General features: G+C 38.9%; 2 protein-coding genes across 7 annotated transcripts in view; one reads left to right on the top strand and one right to left on the bottom strand.

Annotated features, from left to right (window-relative positions):
• LOC101892885 (putative FERM domain-containing protein FRMD8P1) overlaps positions 1–25,366 on the bottom strand; it is a 1,829,920-nt gene that overhangs the window by 1,576,865 nt on the left and 227,689 nt on the right. The window lies entirely within an intron of this gene.
• Positions 10,388–11,796, top strand: LOC131806673 (uncharacterized). The gene is made up of 3 exons (XM_059131216.1): positions 10,388–10,699; positions 10,770–10,956; positions 11,014–11,796. The coding sequence occupies exons 1-3, from the start codon at positions 10,686–10,688 to the stop codon at positions 11,302–11,304; spliced, it is 492 nt and encodes a 163-aa protein (XP_058987199.1). The 5' UTR covers positions 10,388–10,685; the 3' UTR covers positions 11,305–11,796.

The following is a 25,366-nucleotide window of genomic DNA, read 5'->3' as shown; positions in this document are numbered from 1 at the left end:
GGTTATTTATAAAGAGTCCCTATGGTCTTAATTTTAAACTACCAAGATGGATTTTTTGCATCAATACTCCCCTTTTTTATATATACTTTGTATATTAACTTTGTCATTCCTTTTGTAACTCCTACAAAGAATAAATATTCTGGATCAGCTTAAAATTTTACGACGATTTAGCGATGCCCATCTGTCTGTCTATCTGTAATCACGCTATCTCTCGAACGAATTGAGATAGAAGGCTAAAATTTGCATACATGAATAGTTTACCATTAGGCAGGTTAAGTTCGTAAATGGACCATATCGGTTCACGTTTTCGTATAGCCCCATATCGGTATTTTCATGATTTCAGCGACATAATTTATGGGAATTATTTAAAATTTCATATATGAAGTTCGTAAGGGATATTACAGGCTATGATAAATATTTTTGTATGCAGGTCCGAGTCTTCGTTTAGCCTTTATATAACGATACCTCCAGACATTTGGTATTTTCATGATTTAAGCGACATTATTTACCGGAATTATTTAAAATTTCGTATATGAAGTTCGTAATGGATACTACAGCCTGCAGCTTTAAAACGAGAGAATACTAGCTTTTTTTGTTCTCTCCTATAAAAAATAATTTTATTGAAACAAACTGAAAAGTAAATGTCGACGCTGCTTTTCTACATAATCGCAGATATATGTAACGCTTATGGCGCCGTTATCTTTATATGTTATTTGAAAAGCGTATTTAACGTAAAACCAAATGTATTCAATATATTCACAAATTCAAATATATAACAGCATAAAAAGTAAAAAAACACATTAGTTTTATTAAAACTGCACATTATATCCGACGTATATATGCATTTTGCTAATATTATATTTTTTAGTAGTTCATTGCAATCAGTCTCTAGACCGATTTATAGATACCAATGTCAACTTTAACTTATTGTTTGTATCCAAAATTTGTATTTCAAAGTTACAGATTTTTTTCGGTAACTCCAAAAATTAGAGAATCCCACTACAGATGTGAAAATGAGATTTAACTGCAATCTGCTATCTCCCCTACAAAAAAGTAAAATTTTGATCTATAATTATTGCGACTGTGAACGCACCATAAAAAATAGTTTTTTAAGAAGCCTTACAAAATAACATGCTAATAATTATAGAATTGTCAGTAAAAAATATTCTCTTTCCAATATTATTCATCATATGGAAAGTTTATAGTATTTACTATTTCGTTGTTCTCTCCTATCACAAAAATTATATATATATATATATATATATATTATATATATATATATATAATATATATATATATATATATATATATATATATATATATATATATATATATATATATATATATTATATATATATATATATATATATAATATATATATATTATATATATATTATATATAATTTTTGTGATAGGAGAGAACAACGAAATAGTAAATACTATAAACTTTCCATATGATGAATAATATTGGAAAGAGAATATTTTTTACTGACAATTCTATAATTATTAGCATGTTATTTTGTAAGGCTTCTTAAAAAACTATTTTTATGGTGCGTTCACAGTCGCAATAATTATAGATCAAAATTTTACTTTTGTAGGGGAGATAGCAGATTGCAGTTAAATCTCATTTCACATCTGTAGTGGGATTCTCTAATTTTTGGAGTTACCGAAAAAAAATCTGTAACTTTGAAATACAAATTTTGGATACAAACAATAAGTTAAAGTTGACATTGGTATCTATAAATCGGTCTAGAGACTGATTGCAATGAACTACAAAAAAATATAATATTAGCAAAATGCATATATACGTCGGATATAATGTGCAGTTTTAATAAAACTAATGTGTTTTTTTACTTTTTATGCTGTTATATATTTGAATTTGTGAATATATTGAATACATTTGGTTTTACGTTAAATACGCTTTTCAAATAACATATAAAGATAACGGCGCCATAAGCGTTACATATATCTGCGATTATGTAGAAAAGCAGCGTCGACATTTACTTTCAGTTTGTTTCAATAAAATTATTTTTTATAGGAGAGAACAAAAAAGCTAGTATTCTCTCGTTTTAAAGCTGCAGGCTGTAGTATCCATTACGAACTTCATATACGAAATTTTAAATAATTCCGGTAAATAATGTCGCTTAAATCATGAAAATACCAAATGTCTGGAGGTATCGTTATATAAAGGCTAAACGAAGACTCGGACCTGCATACAAAAATATTTATCATAGCCTGTAATATCCCTTACGAACTTCATATATGAAATTTTAAATAATTCCCATAATTATGTCGCTGAAATCATGAAAATACCGATATGGGGCTATACGAAAACGTGAACCGATATGGTCCATTTACGAACTTAACCTGCCTAATGGTAAACTATTCATGTATGCAAATTTTAGCCTTCTATCTCAATTCGTTCGAGAGATAGCGTGATTACAGATAGACAGACAGATGGGCATCGCTAAATCGTCGTAAAATTTTAAGCTGATCCAGAATATTTATTCTTTGTAGGAGTTACAAAAGGAATGACAAAGTTAATATACAAAATATATATAAAAAAGGGGAGTATTGATGCAAAAAATCCATCTTGGTAGTTAAAATTAAGACCATAGGGACTCTTTATAATAACCTAGGTGAATCAATAAAATAAAAAAACTGTAGAGCAAATATTAAAAAATATATTTTTTTTAATTAAAAAAAACGACATGGGTGCAAAGCAAAACCCCAAAAAAAAAACCTAAATTAAAGAAATAACATTTTCAACTTTAAATGTATAAAGATATAGAAGAACCTGCCACCACTTTAGCAGACTATATCTAGGTGTTAACGTCGACATCAAGCATAGAAAGGGTGAAACACGACAAGGCATGGAAAGTTCTGGTAGAAAATAGATACTACCATTTACGACGGTACTTTAGAATATATCAAAAAAATAAAAATGGAAAAATTCATAGGAATTGAGTAATGCGAAGGCTCACTAAAAGATCTGCTCGCCAATGAAAATTGATTAACTCGGAAAGAGCGCGGCAAGATGACGAAGTTGAGAGAGATAATCTGTCCAAACAACTGGCAAATGAAATAAAATAACAATGCTGTTAATCTAATAAAAAATACATGCTTAATAGAAATTTTCACGTTGACAAGTTCTCATTTCGAGGAATGGGAAGAAGAAGGAAATTCGGGTGTCGAGTCTGCGCTCTGGGAGGAACATATAAATTTAGTTAAAAATAGTAAAAGCAATGATTATTATTTTCATGAAAGTATATTAAGAGTCCTATTTCAGAGAAAGAAAACCGAAAAAATAAGCAAGAACCTACGAACTAAATGCACCAACATATACGACGAATGTGGTAAATCAGCTGCTGAAGAATGTATCGTGGAAGCGAGAAATAAGGAGCGAGATAAATTAAAAAAATGGTAGAATTGATAAGAAACATCGGGAATCCTCATTGAATCAACCATGTACAAAATACATAAGCAACGAGCTAAGCACAGATATCTTAAGAAAATATACTGTGTGACTGATCGCAGTCAGCAACTACGAAATCACAAGTCAACAATGATTTAGAAGACCTGGATGATAAAGTCGGATGCTACAGATGGCGGTTACTGTCGGCGAAGCTAACTGTCGAAGAAAAATAATATTTTTAAATATGTATTGGTATGGATCGGTAGCCCTTTGCCCTATATTTAACTCATAAAATTTGCAAAATTGTACATATATATATAGATATTTTTTTGGATATTTTTACAAGTGTCGTATTCGTATATTAAACATGTGGCGCACCAATAAATTTAAATCGGACGAATATATATAAGTTAACACCACAAATATTCAAATCTCACAAATGTATCATCATGGACAGCAACGACAACAACAACAGCAATAACTAAATCAAATGCGCGTGGTTATAATGCTGACATGCAGTTTCCCACAGAATGACCAGAAGGTATTCCAGACGACACACGAGCCGGTGTCCAATAACAATACAGGTGTGGGAACATGCAAAGTGCAGTAGCAACGGTGCAGTGCGATGAGTATAAGTTTAGGGTAGTTTTAGTTATTATTCGCTTTTTAACTTTGAATCTCAAATAACTTATTGTTTGTATCCAAAATTTGTATTTCAAAGTTACAGATTTTTTTCGGTAACTACAGATGTGAAAATGAGATTTAACTGCAATCTGCTATCTCCCCTATATATGTATATATATATATATATATATATATATATTATATATATATCTATATATATATATATATATATATATATATATATATATGTATATATATATAATTTTTGTGATAGGAGAGAACAACGTTATTCTCTTTGCAATATTATTCATCATATGGAAAGTTATAGTATTTACTATTTCGTTGTTCTCTCCTATCACAAAAATTATATATATATATATCATATATATATATATATATATATATATATATACTGCTTTACTGCTTATTTACTTTTTCTAATTATGAATATTGGAGAAAAGTTGAGAATATAGCAACGCTAATAGGATTTGACGTGCCTTTTGCACTCTATTTATTTATTATTATACTATACTTTTATAGTAGTTAAAAGCTTAATTAACAAATTTACTATATAAGGATTCGAATATACGTGCTGGATGTTGATAAGTCTGAAAAGTAACATAAAAGATGGAAAACATGAAACTAAACGACCAATTTTATTTATGTCTCTTTTTCGGTTTTCTGCAACGTCAGTCTTATGACTAAGAGGGTAATGTCATTTGATACAAAGAAAATATTTTACCTTAAAAAAGTGAAAGAATCATCCAATTGAAAATCTATGGAAATTGTAATTAACGGATCAGATTTGAATATAGCTCCCATACATAGTGTCGTCCGATTTCATAAGTAGTGCACAATACAATACAAATGCGTAATATCCTTCCGAATCAAATCAATTTAGGTACACGCAGCCAGGTTCAGTCTAGAAGTATATCTGGCAATCGCTTCAGATTTCGATGCTCCCATATATATCTTCGTCCGATTTAAATTTTATTGTGCGCCACATGTTTAATATACGAATACGACACTTGTAAAAATATCCAAAAAATATTTTGATTGGGAGCGCTTCATTAGCGTTCGCACATATAGTTAACCGAAAATACTTTTCTCAGTAAAAAAGTACCCATTAGCGCCGACGGGTGCGAAAACGCACAGCACGTTTATATGAAAAGACGTTTATATGTACAATTTTGAAAATTTTACGAGTTAAATATAGGGCAAAGGGCTACCGATCCATACCAATACATATTTAAAAAATATTATTTTTCTTCGACAGTTAGCTTCGCCGACAATTACCGCCATCTTTAGCATCCGACTTTATCATCCAGGTCTTATAAATCATTGTTGACTTGTGATTTCGTAGTTGCTGACTGCGATCAGTCACACAGTATATTTTCTTACGATATCTGTGCTTAGCTCTTTGCTTATGTATTTTGTACATGTTTGTTTCAATGAGGATTCCCGATGTTTCTTATCAATTCTACCATTTTTTAATTTATCTCGCTCCTTATTTCTCGCTTCCACGATACATTCTTCAGCAGCTGATTTACCACATTCGTCGTATATGTTGGTGCATTTAGTTCGTAGTTTCTTGCTTATTTTTTCGTTTTTGTTCTCTGAAATAGAACTATTAATATACATATATTAATATACATATATTATACATATATATGTATATATATATATATATATATATATATATATATATATATATATATATATATATATATATATATGAAAATAATAATCATTGCTTTTACTATTTTTAACTAAATTTATATGTTCCTCCCAGAGCGCAGAATCGACACCCGAATTTCCTTCTTCTTCCCATTCCTCAAAATGAGAACTTGTCAACGTGAAAATTTCTATTATTATTTTTGATTAGATTAACAGCATTATTATTTTTATTACATTTGCCAGTTGTTTGGACAGATTATCTCTCTCAACTTCGTCATCTTGCCGCGCTCTTTCCGAGTTAATCAATTTTTCATTGGGCGAGCAGATCTTTTTAGTGAGCCTTCGCATTACTCAATTCCTTTGAATTTTTCCATTTTTAATTTTTGATATATTCTAAAGTACCGTCGTAAATGGTAGTATGTATTTTCCACCAGAACTTTCCATTCCTCGTCGTGTTTCACCCTTTCCATGCTTGATTTAGTTTTTTGGGTTTTGCTTTGCACCCATGTCGTTTTTTTTTAAATAAAAGATATATTTTTTTAATATTTGCTCTATAGTGTTTTTTTTTTTATTTTTTTAATTCCCCTAGGTTATTTATTTTATATTATTTGTAACTCCTACAAAGAATAAATATTCTGGATCAGCTTAAAATTTTACGACGATTTAGCGATGCCCATCTGTCTGTCTATCTGTAATCACGCTATCTCTCGAACGAATTGAGATAGAAGGCTAAAATTTGCATACATGAATAGTTTACCATTAGGCAGGTTAAGTTCGTAAATGGACCATATCGGTTCACGTTTTCGTATAGCCCCATATCGGTATTTTCATGATTTCAGCGACATAATTTATGGGAATTATTTAAAATTTCATATATGAAGTTCGTAAGGGATATTACAGGCTATGATAAATATTTTTGTATGCAGGTCCAAGTCTTCGTTTAGCCTTTATATAACGATACCTCCAGACATTTGGTATTTTCATGATTTAAGCGACATTATTTACCGGAATTATTTAAAATTTCGTATATGAAGTTCGTAATGGATACTACAGCCTGCAGCTTTAAAACGAGAGAATACTAGCTTTTTTTGTTCTCTCCTATAAAAAATAATTTTATTGAAACAAACTGAAAAGTAAATGTCGACGCTGCTTTTCTACATAATCGCAGATATATGTAACGCTTATGGCGCCGTTATCTTTATATGTTATTTGAAAAGCGTATTTAACGTAAAACCAAATGTATTCAATATATTCACAAATTCAAATATATAACAACATAAAAAGTAAAAAAACACATTAGTTTTATTAAAACTGCACATTATATCCGACGTATATATGCATTTTGCTAATATTATATTTTTTAGTAGTTCATTGCAATCAGTCTCTAGACCGATTTATAGATACCAATGTTGTCAACTTTAACTTATTTTTGTGTTTCAAAGTTACAGAATTTTTCGGTAACTCCAAAAATTAGAGAATCCCACTACAGAAGTGAAAATGAGATTTATCTTCAATCTGCCATCTCCCCTACAAAAAAGTAAAATTTTGATCAATGAGATTTATCTTCAATCTGCCATCTCCCCTACAAAAAAGTAAAATTTTGATCAATAATTATTAGCATTATTTATACGACTGTGAACGCATCAGATAGAAAATAGTTTCACTAAGAAGCCTTACAAGATATCAAGTAAGCAGTTTACCTTAGAATAATGATAGATAGAATAGACCATGCAATATTATTCATGATATGGAAAGTTTGTAGTACTTACTGCAGCTTTAAAACGAGAGAATACTACCTTTTTTTGTTCTCTCCTATTACTAATAATTTTATTGAAACAAACTGAAAAGTGAATGTCGACGCTGCTTTTCAACTTAGACGCCGATATATGTAACGCTTACGGCGCCGTTATCTTTATGTGTTATTTGAAAAGCGTATTTAACGTAAAACCAAATGTATTCAATATATTCACAAATTCAAATCAATTTAGGTACACGCAGCCAGGTTCAGTCTAGAAGTATATCTGGCAATCGCTTCAGATTTCGATGCTCCCATATATATCTTCGTCCGATTTAAATTTTATTGTGCGCCACATGTTTAATATACGAATACGACACTTGTAAAAATATCCAAAAAATATTTTGATTGAGAGCGCTTCATTAGCGTTCGCACATATAGTTAACCGAAAATACTTTTCTCAGTAAAAAAGTACCCATTAGCGCCGACGGGTGCGAAAACGCACCAAAAATTATACTGGATATTTTGATTCGGAGCGCTTCAGTAGCGTTCGCACATATGGTTAACCGAAAATACTTTTCTTAGTAAAAAAGTACCCATTCGCGCCGACGGGTGCGAAAACGCACAACACGCACACAATTTGGAAAATTTTATGGGTTAAATATAGGGCTACCGATCCATACCAATACATATTTAAAAAATATTATTTTTCTATATATTTTCTTTGTATAATAGGGTTATTTTTTGCATGTGAGAAAACCTGCATATGGCGATGCGTTTATTATCATGTAGGTGACGTCTGATGAAAAAACAGCCAAAGTCAAATAAATAGGCCCATCCATCTACTGCCTATACCAAGAAACAGAAAAGCGATATCAAATATGAAACCGTTTCTATGCATGCTAAAGAAACACCTCTATTTTCGGTGCATTTTCGCACCCGTCGGCGTTAATGGGTTTAATATACCCTTCATACTATGTATGGTGGCGTATAAAAAAATTGTGAATCGAGAGCGAAAAAATTGTGTTTATTATATATTAAGACTGTCAAATAACACAGAGACTAGCATCATTATGAAGTTATTTCGCCAATAATCCAGATAGCGCCTTATCAAATGTCAAATTTCTCGAATCCAGAAAAGGTTGACTGTGTAGAAGTGGGAAATATAAGGGGAAACGATACACAAGAATGAATTTTTGGTTAAAATTTTCTACTTCATAGACTGTTACATATTGAGAGTTTGAAATACCAAATACAATTAATTGCAATAATTCTTATGCATGTATTCGAATCAAGCACAAGCAAAGCGATAGAAATTTCACCGACACTTTATGCGAATGTGAACGCATCAGATAGAAAATAGTTTCACTAAGAAGCCTTACAAGATATCAAGTAAACAGGTTACCTTAGAATTATGATAGATAGAATAGACATTGCAATATTTTTCATGATATGGAAATTTTGTAGCACTTACTGCAGCTTTAAAACAAGAGAATACTAGCATTTTTTGTTCTCTCCTATTACTAATAATTTTATTGAAACAAACTGAAAAGTAAATGTCGACGCTGCTTTTCAACATAGACGCCGATATGTGTAACGCTTACGGCGCCGTTATCTTTATATGTTATTTGAAAAACATATTTAACGTAAAACCAAATGTATTCAATATATTAACAAATTCAAAAATATAGCAACATAAAAAGTAAAAAAACACATAAGTTTTATTAAAACTGCACATTATATTCGACGTATACATGCATTTTGCTAATATTATATTTTTTAGTAGTTCATAACAATCAGTCTCTAGACCAATATATAGATACCAATGTTGCCAACTTTAACTTATTGTTTGTATCCAAAATTTGTATTTCAAAGTTACAGATTTTTTTCGGTAACTCCAAAAATTAGAGAATCCCACTACAGATGTGAAAATGAGATTTAACTGCAATCTGCTATCTCCCCTACAAAAAAGTAAAATTTTGATCTATAATTATTGCGACTGTGAACGCACCATAAAAAATAGTTTTTTAAGAAGCCTTACAAAATAACATGCTAATAATTATAGAATTGTCAGTAAAAATATTCTCTTTGCAATATTATTCGTCATATGGAAAGTTTATAGTATTTACTATTTCGTTGTTCCCTCCTATCACAAAAATTATATATATATATATATATATATATATATATATATATATATATATATATATATATATATATATATATATATATATATATATATATATATATAATTGTTGTGATAGGAGAGAACAACGTTATTCTCTTGCAATATTATTCATCATATGGAAAGTTTATAGTATTTACTATTTCGTTGTTCTCTCCTATCACTAAAATTATATATATATATATATATATATATATATATATATATATACTGCTTATTTACTTTTTCTAATTATGAATATTGGAGAAAAGTTGAGAATATAGCAACGCTAATAGGATTGACGTGCCTTTTGCACTCTATTTATTTATTATTATACTATACTTTTTATAGTAGTTAAAAGCTTCATTTAACAAATTTACTATATAAGGATTCGAATATACGTGCTGGATGTTGATAAGTCTGAAAAGTAACATAAAAGATGGAAAACATGAAACTAAACGACCAATTTTATTTATGTCTCTTTTTCGGTTTTCTGCAACGTCAGTCTTATGACTAAGAGGGTAATGTCATTTGATACAAAGAAAATATTTTACCTTAAAAAAGTGAAAGAATCATCCAATTGAAAATCTATGGAAATTGTAATTAACGGATCAGATTTGAATATAGCTCCCATACATAGTGTCGTTCGATTTCATAGGTAGTGCACAATACAATACAAATGCGTAATATCCTTCCGAATCAAATCAATTTAGGTACACGCAGCCAGGTTCAGTCTAGAAGTATATCTGGCAATCGGTTCAGATTTCGATGCTCCCATATATATCTTCGTCCGATTTACAGCCTGTTCCGCGATATCTAAAGAACACGTTTGCACAACTTTTACACGAGAAACAGCTGATTTCCGTTCCACTAAAATCCATCAGAACGAAAATTTGCACGAAAATCAAAGCGAACGAAAACGTAAGCGTTTCAGTGTAATTTTGCGTTCCACTATCTTTTTTCTTTCGCACGCATGCGAACCCAAATGTCAAAATCAGTCACTTCTGTGTTTGCTGTCGTACGATAACAATTAAGGAAAATTGTTTTAACATAAACATTGCTTGATTGAAATGGAAACAAAAATGTAAGTAAAAATAATAAATCCAATTTAATATGTGAACAATAAATATATTTTTTTATTTTCTCAATTCCAGCACGAAAAAATCATCAACTACACAGCTGCGGGCACTAGTTGAGTATATGGAGGAGAATCCCGAGTTCGCCAGAGGAGTGCCAATTTTTGAAAGCAGCAGGCAATTCCTGGAAGACCACTGGAAGAAATTAGTTTTTAAATTAAATACCATGGTTCCTCCTTCCCGCACAATTGCAGAGTGGAAAAAGGTAAGTCAGAAAACTTGGCTTACGATCTATTTGTCTGACCGGCATTACTATTTACAGACGTGGGCCGATCTAAAGTCCCGCACCAAAAAGAAAATTGCGGAAAATAAAAAAGGGCTGCAAGGTACAGGTGGTGATTTATACCGGTTTGAGTGCTTAACGGAGCTGGAAACAGCAATTGACCGGACACTCTTCTTGTCGAAGTCCGCAGCACCAAGTGGTAAAACTTTTGGCTACGCGGACGACATAGATTACTGCTTCGAGGCATTGGATACAACTTCAAGACCTTCCAAGACCGTAGCAGTGGTGACACCTACCAGACAGTTCAGTTCCCCAGAATCACATACCTAACAACAACAAATAAACGTACAAACCTGTACCATCACAACTCAACAATACCAACCACCAGCCAAAAGACAAGAAATCTCACCCCATCTCTACACACAAACTGCAAAACAACAGACAGAGTCAGTACACACACAACAAACACAGACACAGTCAGCACACACAGACCCAACAGCAACACCAACGTAAACAACCAATGTCCCCTCGTCAACACATGGAACATCAATCCGTGCAGAAATCACCCCCATTCAAATGCACATTACAACATGATTTTCCATCCACATCATCAGCAAAAAAACGTTCCAACGTCGGAGAGCAAATACCCCTTATCCGTCGGCATTTGCGGCTGGTCGAGCTGGTAAATGCAATAGCCAAGGAGCAAGCAGATGCAAGCAAAAGGATGGCTGACGCTGCAGAGAGAATGGCAGATTGTGCCGAGGCCCAAACAAAAAGGTTTAAGTCAATAGAAGCAATTCTATCAACTTTTTCGCAAGACAATTCACTATAGTCCTTTAATAATAATTTAAACTAATTTTAAATTTTTAATTTTATTTTAATAAAAAATTCTTTTAATTTTACAAATTTGTTGCAATTCTTCTCCTTATTGCGTCAGCTCTGCTTTCAAGATCATTATTATCATCCACTTCGCCTTCCAGATCATCATCAATAACATCACCTGGCGGTTCATCAGATCGGTAGTGTATGCACATGTTGTGCAGCGCATAATATGCTTTTATAATTTTCACTACCTTTGCAGCGTCATAATGAAGGCCCAGAGATCCGATGATACATCGGAATCTGTTCTTTAGGACCCCAAAGCACCTTTCAATGACGTTACGCGCACTTGCATGTCTCTTATTGAATTTTTTCTCGGCGGCATCTCTAGGGCCGCGGTAAGGCGTCATGAGAAAGGGCTTCAATTTGCATCTTCCATCCCCTATAAAAAAAGAAAACACAAATATAATTGATGTATTATGATATAAGATGTATACAAATTACTCACCGAGAATCCAAAAGTTTCGTTTTCCATTGTCAAACTCCCTTTGCATACATTTGTCTGGATCACTTCTTTCCCATACAAATGCATCATGGTTGCTTCCGGGATGTTTAGCGCCGACAAATGTTATTCGCATTTTATGGTCACATATCTAATAAAAAAAACAACAAAATAATATTAAAATAGCTTTACGAAGTAAATGTATTTACTTACCACCATTATGCTATAATAACCCTTTGGATTATAGTAAAGGGCTTTCAATTCGTCCCCTGGTGACTTGATGCGGATATGCGTACCATCAACGCATCCAACAATTCCAGGGAACATTGTTCTTTCATAGAAAGCCTCCATTGTGTTGCGTTCCTCTGTGAGTGTCGGCTTTTTTATCCATTGGCCGCAAATGTGGTCCTCAAAAATCTGCAGACATTCCGCAATGGTTCTGCTCACTGTCGACTTCGCTCAAGTTCCCTAAATTCTGTTGGGAGCTTCCTGTCGCCAAAAACCGCAAGAATGTGCCAAGTTTTAAATTGGGGCGGATTTGGGTAGTTCTGCAACCGGGCACCCACTTCTCTTCCATCATATCCAAAAGAGCCCGAAAAACTTCCTTCGACACACGAAAATTGGCCAAAAACCTAGAAAAAATCATTTTTTATTATTTCAAAAATGTAAAAATACAATCATACTTACTGGTTGTTAGGTACTTCAAATAAATTCGAATTCCTCCTCATCATCCATAAAAAATAGGGCTACAGAATTTTTTTTCTTTTTTAAGAACACAAATAATTTGAACACAATCACTAGAAATTTTATTTTGTTTGTTTATTTACAATTTGTCTGTTTACAACTGAACTGTCAGTTGAGACAGAGCCACTGCTGCTTTTTCGCGTTTAAATTAGGCATTTGGCGCTTTTTTTGCCTTATTTCGCGATTAATTTTGCCAAAAAATATTTAGCAACTATGCGAAAGAAAGAACGAAAGTTAGTGGAACGCATTCTTATACGAAAGTGAGTGAGTAGCCTTCGTTCGCACAAATTTTCTTTCGAGATCGTGGAACAGGCTGTTAAATTTTATTGTGCGCCACATGTTTAATATACGAATACGACACTTGTAAAAATATCCAATAAATTTCTATCTAGGCTAATTAAAATTTATGATAGCGTTTTGTGTGGGCAACAATGACGAAGGATTTTCGCCGTCACACTTCCTCCCTTCCTGGGGTGGGGTCCGTTAAGCTCGAGGTATAACAACTACGTGAAGCTTGCGTCCTTCCAATACCCGAAATTTACGGCTTTCGACCGTAACCACTCGCTTGTACTGCTCTCCTGGCCTATGTAATTTGACTGCAACCTTAAAATGAGACTGCAGGCCTCTCGGGAAGTTCTACCTTGCATAGGAATTCGAGGTCGGTAGGTTTCGGGTTTTCCTCTGGGATATTCTTCAGGAATACAGTAAAATTGTCCTGAATAGCTTCAAGGGCTTTGCGAGAGGAGGCAATGGTTGTCTCTCTCGTTGGGCTAATTGAGAGACGATTTAGCTTTATGCAGTCGTGGTAAATATTTGTGTTCGATTTCGTTCCTTCATCTAATATCGGCGAGATAACAGTCGGGGATATTCGGATGGTGCGTGAAGGATTCGTTTCCGGTGTTTCGGTGATGCGCGATGTTCGTCGTCTGCCAAAACGCATGTTTCCTTCACTGGTTCCGTATTGGAACCCTTTTGAGCGGACGATGCGTTGTTGCGATAACGGTTCACCTCGCTTGAGTGTGGTTGCTCGCAAGAATTTTGCTAGGCTAATTGAAATTTATGATAGCGTTTTGTGTGGGCAAAAATGACGAAGGATTTTCGCCGTCACACTTCCTCCCTTCCTGGGGTGGGGTCCGTTAAGCTGGAGGTATAACAACTACGTGACGCTTGCGTCCTACCAATACCCGAAATTTACGGCTTTCGACCGTAACCACTCGCTTGTACTGCTCTCCTGGCCTATGTAATTTGACTGCAACCTTAATATGAGGCTGCAGGCCTTTACTTACATTCTCGGGAAGTTCTACCTTGCATAGGAATTCGAGGTCGGTCGGTGTCGGGTTTTCCTCTGGGATATTCTTCAGGAATACAGTAAAATTGTCCTGAATAGCGGCAAGGGCTTTGCGAGAGGAGGCAATGGTTGTCTCTCTTGTTGGGCTAATTGAGAGACGATTTAGCTTTATGCAGTCGTGGTAAATATTTGTGTTCGATCTCGTTCCTTCATCTAATATCGGCGAGATAACAGTCGGGGGATATTCGGATGGTGCGTGAAGGATTCGTTTCCAGTGTTTCGGTGATGCGCGATGTTCGCCGTCTGCCAAAACGCATGTTTCCTTTACTGGTTCCGCTTTGGAGCCCTTTGGAGCGGACTAGCTAGAATTTTGCAGGATGTCGTTGTAGGCGAATCGGTACCCTTTTCAAGAGTCTTTTTCGTGTTTTGAGCTGTTTTGTTTTTGCCTTGGAATCGGTGACTGTGAAGCTGGGTCCGGTGTATCCGCTGTTGGAGCGTTGGATTAGTTGTCCCCGGGCATATATTGCTGAAGGATGTCACCGCGAGATTCCGTTTTTTTGCTGAATGTGTATCTGCAGCTTGATTTGCTTTGAGAATCGGAATATCACAGCTTAGCCCGGCGCACTGGATTCTCGTCTGGCTCATCCGGAGGAAATCTAACCCAAGAATTATGTCTTCACTGGCATCTGTCTTAAAAAAATTCAATTTGGGGTCTACTCCGACCAATGGATACCTCTGTTCTCATTATTTGGTGTATTTTTCGCTGGGATCCGTCGGCTAACCTAATTGTGGTTCCTCGCATGCTTTTCACTGCTTGGGGATCAACTGTCTGCGCCATTTTCTTACTCATAAAGCTTCTGGTTGCCCCGATGTCCACTTTGGCTGAATACACGCGATCTTTTATTAAAATTTTTGCAATAAGACGTGAGTTCGAGGAATAAAGGGCCGTGACTCGTGGGGGCACTGTCTTGGAACCCACATTCCCTACGTCCGGGCGGGCTCGACGCTCGTTTCCCGACATTTTTCGGCAACACTGTATTGTCCGTACACCTTGCCGGCCACATTCCTAGCAGAAGAGTTTCGGTGGGTTCCGACGTCGGGCGGGAAAGTGTCCCTCATGACCACATCTACGACAAGCAGGGGCGGGATTAGAACTTCTTTCGGGGAATTTCCGTGGTTCAAAATGCTCAATCTGTCGATGGTGTTCTCTGGCAATGCTTGGGGGCGGATGGTATGTCTTCGAGGTCTTCAGCCATCTCCAGGAGGCTTGCCAAGTCGGTAAAATCCCTCCGCTTGTTGTACAACATATACTCGGGTAGGGCATTTTTAAAAATTCGCTCCACTCTCTGCTGCTCGTTGTAATCGGTATGGCTCATTAGGTCCTTCATCGACAACATATAGTCCTTAAACAACTCCCGAGGCTTCTGTTTTCGCTGGCGTATCTCGTCTTCCAAGTTTTCCATAAATCGAGGAGGGAGGAAGAACTTTAACAGGTCTTTCCGGAATGCCTCCCAAGATTGCCACGACTTGCGATTGTTGCGGTACCACATTAATGCCCGTCCGTGGAGAACCTCTGGCATCATTTTTACCAGGTCGTTAATGGGGATTTGGTACATCTCGGCTCGTTCTTCCAGTCTTTCCACGAATTCGAACGGCTTACTCTCCCCAGTAAAACTTATACCCCACTTCCGAACCTGCTCAGCTGTACTCTGAAGGTCGTGTGTTTTTCTGCTTCTAGAGGATGGCACATCTAGCCGTGTGGACGCCGCGCCTTCCGTCTCGCTTAACTTCCGCGGTGATGCTGTCTTTGTCTCCTTTTCGTGGATAGCTTGGGGTTCTAGGAGTCCCTACATCACTTCCGGCTCATGTAACTGGGCTAAGAACATGGCAAACCTTCTCCTCTGTTCTTCCAAAACCGATTTCCTCAAGGTAACTATTGAGGTCGTCTTAATAAGTACTCAAGCACTACAAGGATATTTAAGGATGTGATTGCAAGATACCTTAATAAGTACTCAAGCACTACAAGGATATAGGAAACTAGGACTAAAAGGATATTCGAGGGTGCCATTGGGATCCGAGGATTAAAGGAAGAATGTCACTTACCGAAGCTAGTGTTGTCACGTTCACGGTCTGGCACTAACTGCCACGATTCTGCCATTGACTGCCCTTTTATACCCGGCTCCACCACGTGTTGGCAGTGGAGTAATGGGAACTTGTTTACAAAAATGTGGTTATCACAACAACATCACATGTGCTCATCACCGCCAATGGTAGTGATGAGTGATGCGGTGTTTTGTTGCGATAACGGTTCACCTCTCTTGAGTGTGGTTGCTCGCAAGAATTTTGCTAGGCTGATTGAAATTTATGATAGCGTTTTGTGTGGGCAAAAATGACGAAGGATTTTCAACGTAGGGTAGTGTGTAGTTGTGTTTGTTTATGTATTATTTTCATATATATTAAAATTGTTTACTAAATATTCAAATTCAGTTGTTAAAAATGCTAATTACAACGCATGTATGAAAAACTTTTACCCATTTGAGACATAATTGATTACTGCAAATATATATAGAAAATTATTTTGAAAATAAATCCTGGCCTTTATTTATTATTTCAAAAATATTAAATCAACAAAACCACTTATTGCATCCGCTGGTTTTTATATTCCTTAAATAGATTGTGGCAGCTCTGTTTCGATTACAAGTGTTTTTGTGTCTTCTCCAAAACTAAATTTATAAAAAATAAATTACCCGGTTAATTGTGCATTTTTGAGTTTTTTAGTGTTAATTTTATTAAATATATAAAAAACCAGTAAAGAAAGTCCTAAGGTCGGGCGGGGCCGACTTTATGATGCCATACACCACTTTGCTTATTTTAGTAGAGCTGTAACGTGGTTTTCTCGTCGGCTGAGGCAAGCTCAGCTGTATCCAGGGTCTCCATAAGGACCCACTAAACCTTATGAAATAATAAGAGTAGATTTCTCCCTTTCCTGGGGGTAAAAATCGGATGTTTTATAGATCTTTAATTCTAAATTACAATCTACTCGGGTTGAAATACGATAAGATAAATATGGAATAAAGGATGGCAAATGGACTTCGGAGATGTTCGTGATTACAAGGTACTGATGCTTAGTTGATGATCGGGAATTTGTTGTTTTACTCGTATCATAGGCAGGAGGGTGTACGACTCGTGGACAATCGAGAACGATGATGTCGGGTGTACACAATGAGTACTCGGGTGGTTGATGTGGGGTGTGATTAGTCGACGACTTGAAGGTGATCGGATACTCGGGGGTGACCGTAGGAGGTTGATTGTGGGGAAGATCGGGAATTACGGTGTTGCGTTCGGAACAGCCGAAACTCCTGTGGAACAGCGAACCGAAGTTCCTGTGGAACAGCGAGTCGAAACTCCTGTGGAACAGCGAACCGAAGTTCCTGTGGAACAGCGAGCCGAAGCTCTTGTGGAACAGCGAGCCGAAACTCCTGTGGAACAGCGAGCCGAAGCTCCTGTGGAACAGCGAACCGAAGTTCCTGTGGAACAGCGAGCCGAAGCTCCTGTGGAACAGCGAGCCGAAGCTCCTGTGTAAATGAATTACCAGCCACTCAAATTAATGAGAGCCAGTCTTGGAAAAGTATTCCCGACTAACGCTTTTATTAGTCGGAGGACGGCCGATGATCTTTAGAAAAATCACTAGCTACCCTTTGGCAAGCTCCTGCAGTAGTGAGCCTTGCTTCATCGCACCTCAAACCGAACGCTAAATGTGACCGGTTCAACCAAGTCATTGCGAATTTTTAGCCTTACGCTGTGAACAGCACACCACCGAAAAGTACTTTGTTCACCACGCGCCCAATGAATGCTGCGTTTGCTGGCTAGTGCTGTTGTCGCCTTGCTGACTGCGTATGACCGAGTCGTGTGTGCATGGTGGTGGTGGTGGTTGGTTGGTGCTGTTAGGGTCGCACTTGCAGTGGCCGCTGTTGTTGTTCTCATTGTGTAATAGGTGCGGTTGTCTGTTCGTATAATTGTACGTGATGAAATCAGCACGTTACATCCCCCCCCCCTGCTTAGGAAAGAGAAGTTTCATGAAACGCATATATATATATTTTCGCAACTTATTTTTTTATTCATTTCATTTCATTTCATTTTTTTTTTTTTTTGCTATTCATATTTCTTCATTCAGTGTAATGATAAAATTCAATGTTGTAGGACTTAAACAAAAAACAATGTAAGTTACAAAACCGAAAAAAAAAAAACAATGAATAGGAATGATTGACGTTTACTCCGATATTTTTGTATAAAATTCTTGTCGTAGACATCTCAGCCTTGCTCGGTCTCCGCTAAGCATAGTCACCTGCACCCCTGGTCGACCCGGCCGCTTTATGACATACTGCAAGTGCTTGCATGTCTTCTTCGGACGACGAACCCGTATCGATTGTAGGTACCCCATGACGTCGAAGTTGGGCCTCCATGATCTGGCGCTTCAGATTCTGCGTCGATGTTCGGAAGATGCCTATCAAGCTTCGTCGGTTGCGAATGGGCTCCTTTGTCTTGCTTGGGGTTGGTCGCTCTGTCCGGCACTTTCGACTTTATATTTTCTGTGGCACGAACCGCTGTCTTCTCCCGAAGAGTAGATGCCTTAGCAGATGTAATAGCTGCGTTCGGGAACTTTGCTGCACTTGCTTGTTTGACGTCATCGAGGCTTCGATAAGGGATAGCGGTGGTGGTTCCACAAAACGAACCGAACGGGCCGGAGTAAGAGTGGCGAGAGGTTCGGGTGGCGGTACCAACTCAATGTTGGCCGTCACTTGTGGCCGTGCTTCTGGAGGTGGAATAAAGGCCTTTGAATTGAATCGCACTAGATCCTACTATCAAAACAGGTGGTGCCGCGGCTGGATAGCGTTTGGTGGAAGGCTTTGATGGTCTGGGTGACTTGCGCTCCATGATGTTGTCACTTCTAGAGTTCGTTGCAGACTGATGAACGAGGATGGTGGTGCACGGCTTCTATAGCAAAATTTTCTACTCTGCTAATTTTTTTTTTTTTATTATCTTGGGTACACGTTTTTAAGATCCTGTACATGCACCTATATTTTACGTTCTTTTTCATCTATTATTCCCACGATGTTACCATGGATTATGCCGGTAACCGTGTACGGCCCCGAAAACTTCTCTGCCAACTTATGGGTTCCACTGCCGATGATTGTGGTCTCTCCCTACGCCATACCAAGGATCCGATAGGGGGAGTCCATTTCTTCCGTCTTAAGTTGTAATGATGACGTTGCCTTTCCGATGCTTTTTCGTTGTTCTCCTTCGCCTTTTTCCAAATCTTTTTCCAATTATCCCCTCCCAGAGGGGAAAACATCGGGTGCTCGGTATAATTCGTACCACTGCTCGCCAGATTGCGACCAAAAAGGATTTCTGCTGCGTACAGCTTCGCGGCATGTGTTTGTACAGACGACCTTCAATTATCCGAAGATCCGGGTGTTTCTTAGGGCTGGTTTCAATAGCCTTTGTAAGTCGATTATACCAATCAACCGAACTAATCAACATCAATCCGTTGGCTTCGCTTGTGGGTAAAGGGCTCCGAGAAAGGGCTTCGGCTACGACATTAAGGCTCCCTTTTCGATACTCGATGTCAAAGTCATACTGTTGTAATTCCAGGGACCATCGCGCCAGCCTTCCCGATGGATTTTGTAACGAGTGCAACCACTTTAAAGAATGGTGATCGGTTATGACCGTAGAGTGGTACCCCTCGAGGTAGGGTCTCATTTTCCTAATTCCCCAGAGGATTGCTAGACACTACTTTTCTGTCGTTGAATACTTCCTTTCTAAGTCCGACAGGGTCCTACTCGCGTAAGCCACAACCGCCTCGTGATCGTCATGTCGTTGGAACAATACCGCCCCCAATCCCTCCTGACTTGCGTCGGTTTGTAGAAAGAAAGGGTGGGTGAAATCGGGGCAACATAACACCGGAGCCTCGGTAAGTACCTGCTTCAGCTTGTCGAACGATGACTTTTGTTCGGCTTCCCATGTCCATTTAATCCCTTTTTTTAGCAAGGTGTTGAGAGGGCCGACAAGGGTCGAAAAATTCGGCACAAACCGTCTTTACCACGACGCCACCCCGAGGATTCGACGAAGTTCTTTTAGGTTGGTGCGGGCGGGAAGATTCCTCACCGCTTCGACCTTCTCTGGATCGGTTCGGATTCCCTCTGGTGTAACTACGTGGCCCAAATATCTGATGCTTGTTCGTACGAAATTACATTTCTCGATGTTAATGCGCATCTCGGCTCCCTCGAGTCGCCGTAACACTTCGTCCAATACTCGTAGGTGTTCGGCAAAGTTTCGGCCCAAGACGATGATATCGTCTAGATCAACAAAAACTAAAGGATGGAGATCGGCCCCAATGATCGAGTCGAGTGTTCGCTGGAATGTTGCCGGGGCGGAATGTAAGCCGAACGGCATTATCTTCCACTGAAACAGACCCCGACCGGGAACGGTGAATGCCGTGTAAGGTCTGGAGGCCTTCTCCAAGGGTATCTGCCAATATCCACTTTTGAGATCGAGAGAGGAAATAAATCGGGCCTCCTTCAGCTGATCCAAAATTGCATTTATCTGTGGCAATGGGTATGCGTCGGGTTCGCTGGCCGCGTTCAGCTGACGGTAATCGATGCACATCCTCCATCCCCCAAGCTTCTTTCGAGCTAATACGATTGGCGAGCTATAGGGACTATGTGAAGCTTCGATCCTGTCTTCGGCGAGCAATGTGTCTATTTCTTCGTTTATGATCGCCATCATTGCCGGATTCCGAGGCATATATCGTCGTTTAATTGGTTTATCGTGTTTGAGTCGGATGGGGTGTTCACCTCTGTTACACAGGCCCTTGCTTTTCTCAAACATTTTTCGATAGTATTGTAGTAAGCTCTCCAGTTCTTTGTTCCCTTCGCAGGACAAAAATTCTCTACTAGTCAGGCTGTGGAGATAATGTAACCCGGAGCGATCGCAGATCGCTGTCTTAGGGACAATCTTCCCATCTAAGGCGATATCTAGTCCTCGTTTTAGCAGAAAGTCCATTCCCAGCACGACGGGTTCAGCCAAGGTAGGTAGCACTGTTGCCTCAACGGCAGTTGCCTCGTTATTAAATGTAATTGTCACCGGATACACTTTTCCGCAAGTGGCCATTTGTTGGTCGGCAAGCTGCACTCTTCGGGTAACCGCGATCGGTTGAACCCTTTCTATATCCAAGAATTTACCGACCGAGCAATCGATGTAGGTGAGCGAAGCTCCGGTATCCACGAGAGCCCACAACCCCGCAATCTCGGGTCAGAATACCTTCCTTTCCACAATGCGAACAAAACAATTTCCTATTCCCTTGGCATGTGTAGCGTGTATGACCCTTCTTTTTGCATCGCCAACAATGCGTTAACCTATTATATCCTTCCGAAGTCTGTGATACCATGTGGGAGGTATGTGGACGTTCAACACGAGCCTCGTCTTTCTTTAAAAGCTCGAAGTCGTCCACCAAAGACAATAATTCGTCCAAGGTCTGGAAGTCATTCCGACGAACGTAATGGCGGTATTCGGGTCGAAGGCCGTCGTAAATCCGATCTAGGTGGTCCATCAGTCGTAGGGTAGGATGTTGCTTTGCCATGGTCAGCATTTGAAGTATGAAATCCTTTGCTTTTTCCGATTGAACTGTCGCCGGTTATAGAATGAGTGTTCAAGTTGTGTTAAATGCCGTTTCGACTAGAACAATTTTTCGGCCTCCGTTCGGAACGACTTCCAGGTCGTGATATCCCCCTTCTTGACTCTATACCATTTGAGTGCGTTACCTTCCAGGATACAGGGCAGGGTGGATACGAGTCGGTCGTGGGGTATTCGGTAGCACTCGGCTAACTCCTCTAGTCTTTCCAAAAACTCGGATAGATCTCCTTCGCCTGTAAATTTTAAGTTCCATCGCTGTACCATAGTCATGGTCTCGGAATCACAACTCTCCCGGCGAGGAGGTCGTTCGGGAATCTGCAGACACTCTTGAGTGACGACTGTTTTCTCTTCTGCCTTGAGCTCATTTTCCAAATCCCGTAATAAATTCTCGGTCGGATTCCTCAATCGCTTTTTCCTCACGAAGTCCGCCAGTTGCCTCCTTAGGTACTCGACAGTATATCCTTCTGTCTGTATACTTGCCGCCTGGCACTGTTCTATAAGTTGTTCTCTTTTCAGCAGATAGATCCATCCTAGGGATTCGGGTTTCAATTTCTTATCGCATTTCCGACTTGACTCGTCCTCGTTGGCGGATGTTTCGGTTTTGCCGCAGTGCGATTTCGAATCAGGTCCCTGCTCGGGCGCCATTTGTAGCGTGGTTTTCTCGTCGGCTGAGGTAAGCTCAGCTGTATCCAGGGTCTCCATAAGGACCCACTATACCTTATGAAATAATAAGAGTAGATTTCTCCCTTTCCTGGGGGTAAAAATCGGATGTTTTATTGATCTTTAATTCTAAATTACAATCAACTCGGGTTGAAATACGATAAGATAAATATGGAATATAGGATGGCAAATGGACTTCGGAGATGTTCGTGATTTCAAGGTACTGATGCTTAGTTGATGATCGGGAATTTGTTGTTTTACTCGTATCGTAGGCAGGAGGGTGTACGACTCGTGGACAATCGAGAACGATGATGTCGGGTGTACACAATGAGTACTCGGGTGGTTGATGTGAGGTGTGATTAGTCGACGACTTGAAGGTGATCGGATACTCGGGGGTGACCGTAGGAGGTTGATTGTGGGGAAGATCGGGAATTACGGTGTTGCGTTCGGGTGACGCTTACGTTGACGATTTGAAGGTAATCGGGAACTTGTGTTCGTCGGTTGTCGACGATCAGGAATTACGATGATTGTGATCGGGTGACGCGTTCTGGTGACGATTTGACGGTAACAGGAAACTTGTGGTCGTTGACGATTTGAAGGTAATCGGGAACTTGTGGTCGCCGGTTGTCGACGATCAGGAATTACGATGATTGTGTTCGGGTGATGCGTTCTGTTGACGATTTGACGGTAATCGGGAACTTGTAGTCTTCGGTTTTCGACGATCGGGAATTACGATGATTGTGTTCGGGTGATGACTGTTGTTGACGATTTGAAGGTAATCGGGAACTTGTGATCGTCGGTTGTCGACGATCAGGAATTACGATGATTGTGTTCGGGTGATGATTGTTGTTGACGATTTGGAGGTAATCGAGATCAGCTGTCCAGGTCTTCGTGAGCGGATTGACATTCGTACTGGTTGGGCAGCTCGTCGAGGGTAGATTTGGCAGACGATGCGTTCGGCAACTGGTTGGGCAGCTCGTTGAAGGTAGATTCGGCAACCGATGCGTTACGCTGTGTAGATGGATCGTGGCTCGTTCGGCAGCTCGGGTTATTTTTATTTGGGTCGGCTACAGGGGCGAGGTAACTAGCCTAGCTACGATTATCTAACTACGTCTACTCCACTACCAACCAACCAAGCTCCTGTTGAACAGCGAACCGAAGTTCCTGTGGAACAGCGAGCCGAAGCTCCTGTGGAACAGCGAACCGAAGTTCCTGTGGAACAGCGAGCCGAAGCTCTTGTGGAACAGCGAGCCGAAAATCCTGTGGAACAGCGAGCCGAAGCTCCTGTGGAACAGCGAACCGAAGTTCCTGTGGAACAGCGAGCCGAAGCTCCTGTTGAACAGCGAGCCGAAACTCCTGTGGAACAGCGAACCGAAGTTCCTGTGGAACAGCGAGCCGAAGCTCCTGTGGAACAGCGAACCGAAACTCCTGTGGAACAGCGAACCGAAGTTCCTGTGGAACTGCGAACCGAAGCTCCTGTGGAACAGCGAACCGAAACTCCTGTGGAACAGCGAACCGAAGTTCCTGTGGAACAGCGAGCCGAAGCTCCTGTGGAACAGCGAGCCGAAACTCCTGTGGAACAGCGAACCGAAGTTCCTGTGGAACAGCGAGCCGAAGCTCCTGTGGAACAGCGAGCCGAGACTCCTGTGTAAATGAATTACCTGCCACTCAAATTAATGAGAGCCAGTCTTGGAAAAGTATTCCCGACTAACGCTTTTATTATTCGGAGGACGGCCGATGATCTTTAGAAAAATCACTAGCTACCCTTTGGCAAGCTCCTGCAGTAGCGAGCCTTGCTTCATCGCACCTCAAACCGAACGCTATATGTGACCGGTTCAACCAAGTCATTGCGAATTTTTAGCCTTACGCTGTGAACAGCACACCACCGAAAAGTACTTTGTTCACCACGCGCCCAATGAATGCTGCGTTTGCTGGCTAGTGCTGTTGTCGCCTTGCTGACTGCGTATGACCGAGTCGTGTGTGCATGGTTGTGGTGGTGGTTGTTTGGTGCTGTTAGCGTCGCACTTGCAGTGGCCGCTGTTGTTGTTCTCACTTGCAGTGGCCGCTGTTGTAGTTCCCATTGTGTAATAGGTGCGGTTGTCTGTTCGTATAAATGTACGTGATGAAATCAGCACGTTACAGAGCTCCACATAACAATTAAAAGTTTTTATGGGAGAATTTAATTATACACGCTATGATTATAATTATTGTTTAAAGATCAAAGGACTATATACGCCGGAGCATTTGTATCTTTTAAATTCGGACTTGTACTGCCCATTTGGTGCAAAATTAATTTGAAATCAAATAAAGATATATATTGGAGCTATATCCAAATCTGAACCGATCTCGATAAAATTTGCAAAGAAATTCCTGAGCTGTATTTGATATATTTCCCTGAATATCGTTGTTACGGAGTGCATATTACGACATAACAAATCGGATGAACGATATATATGGGAGCTATAGTTATATCTGAACCGATCTTCACCAAATTTGGCATACTAGCTTCTAGACTCAATCGGTCGTATGTGCCAAATTCCATCCCGTTTGGGCAAATATTACAAGTTTGGTGCACAATAAAAGGTAAATTGGACGAAGGTAAGTATGGGAGCGATATCCAAATCTGAACCGATCTCGATAGAACTTAGCAAAGGTATTATTTGATATATTTCCCCAAATATTGTTGT

This window comes from Musca domestica, unplaced genomic scaffold (assembly GCF_030504385.1).
Source record: "Musca domestica strain aabys unplaced genomic scaffold, Musca_domestica.polishedcontigs.V.1.1 81, whole genome shotgun sequence".
NCBI lineage: Eukaryota > Metazoa > Arthropoda > Insecta > Diptera > Muscidae > Musca > Musca domestica.
The sequence above is the reverse complement of the archived record's forward strand: the minus strand, read 5'-3'. Positions and strand labels throughout refer to the sequence as shown.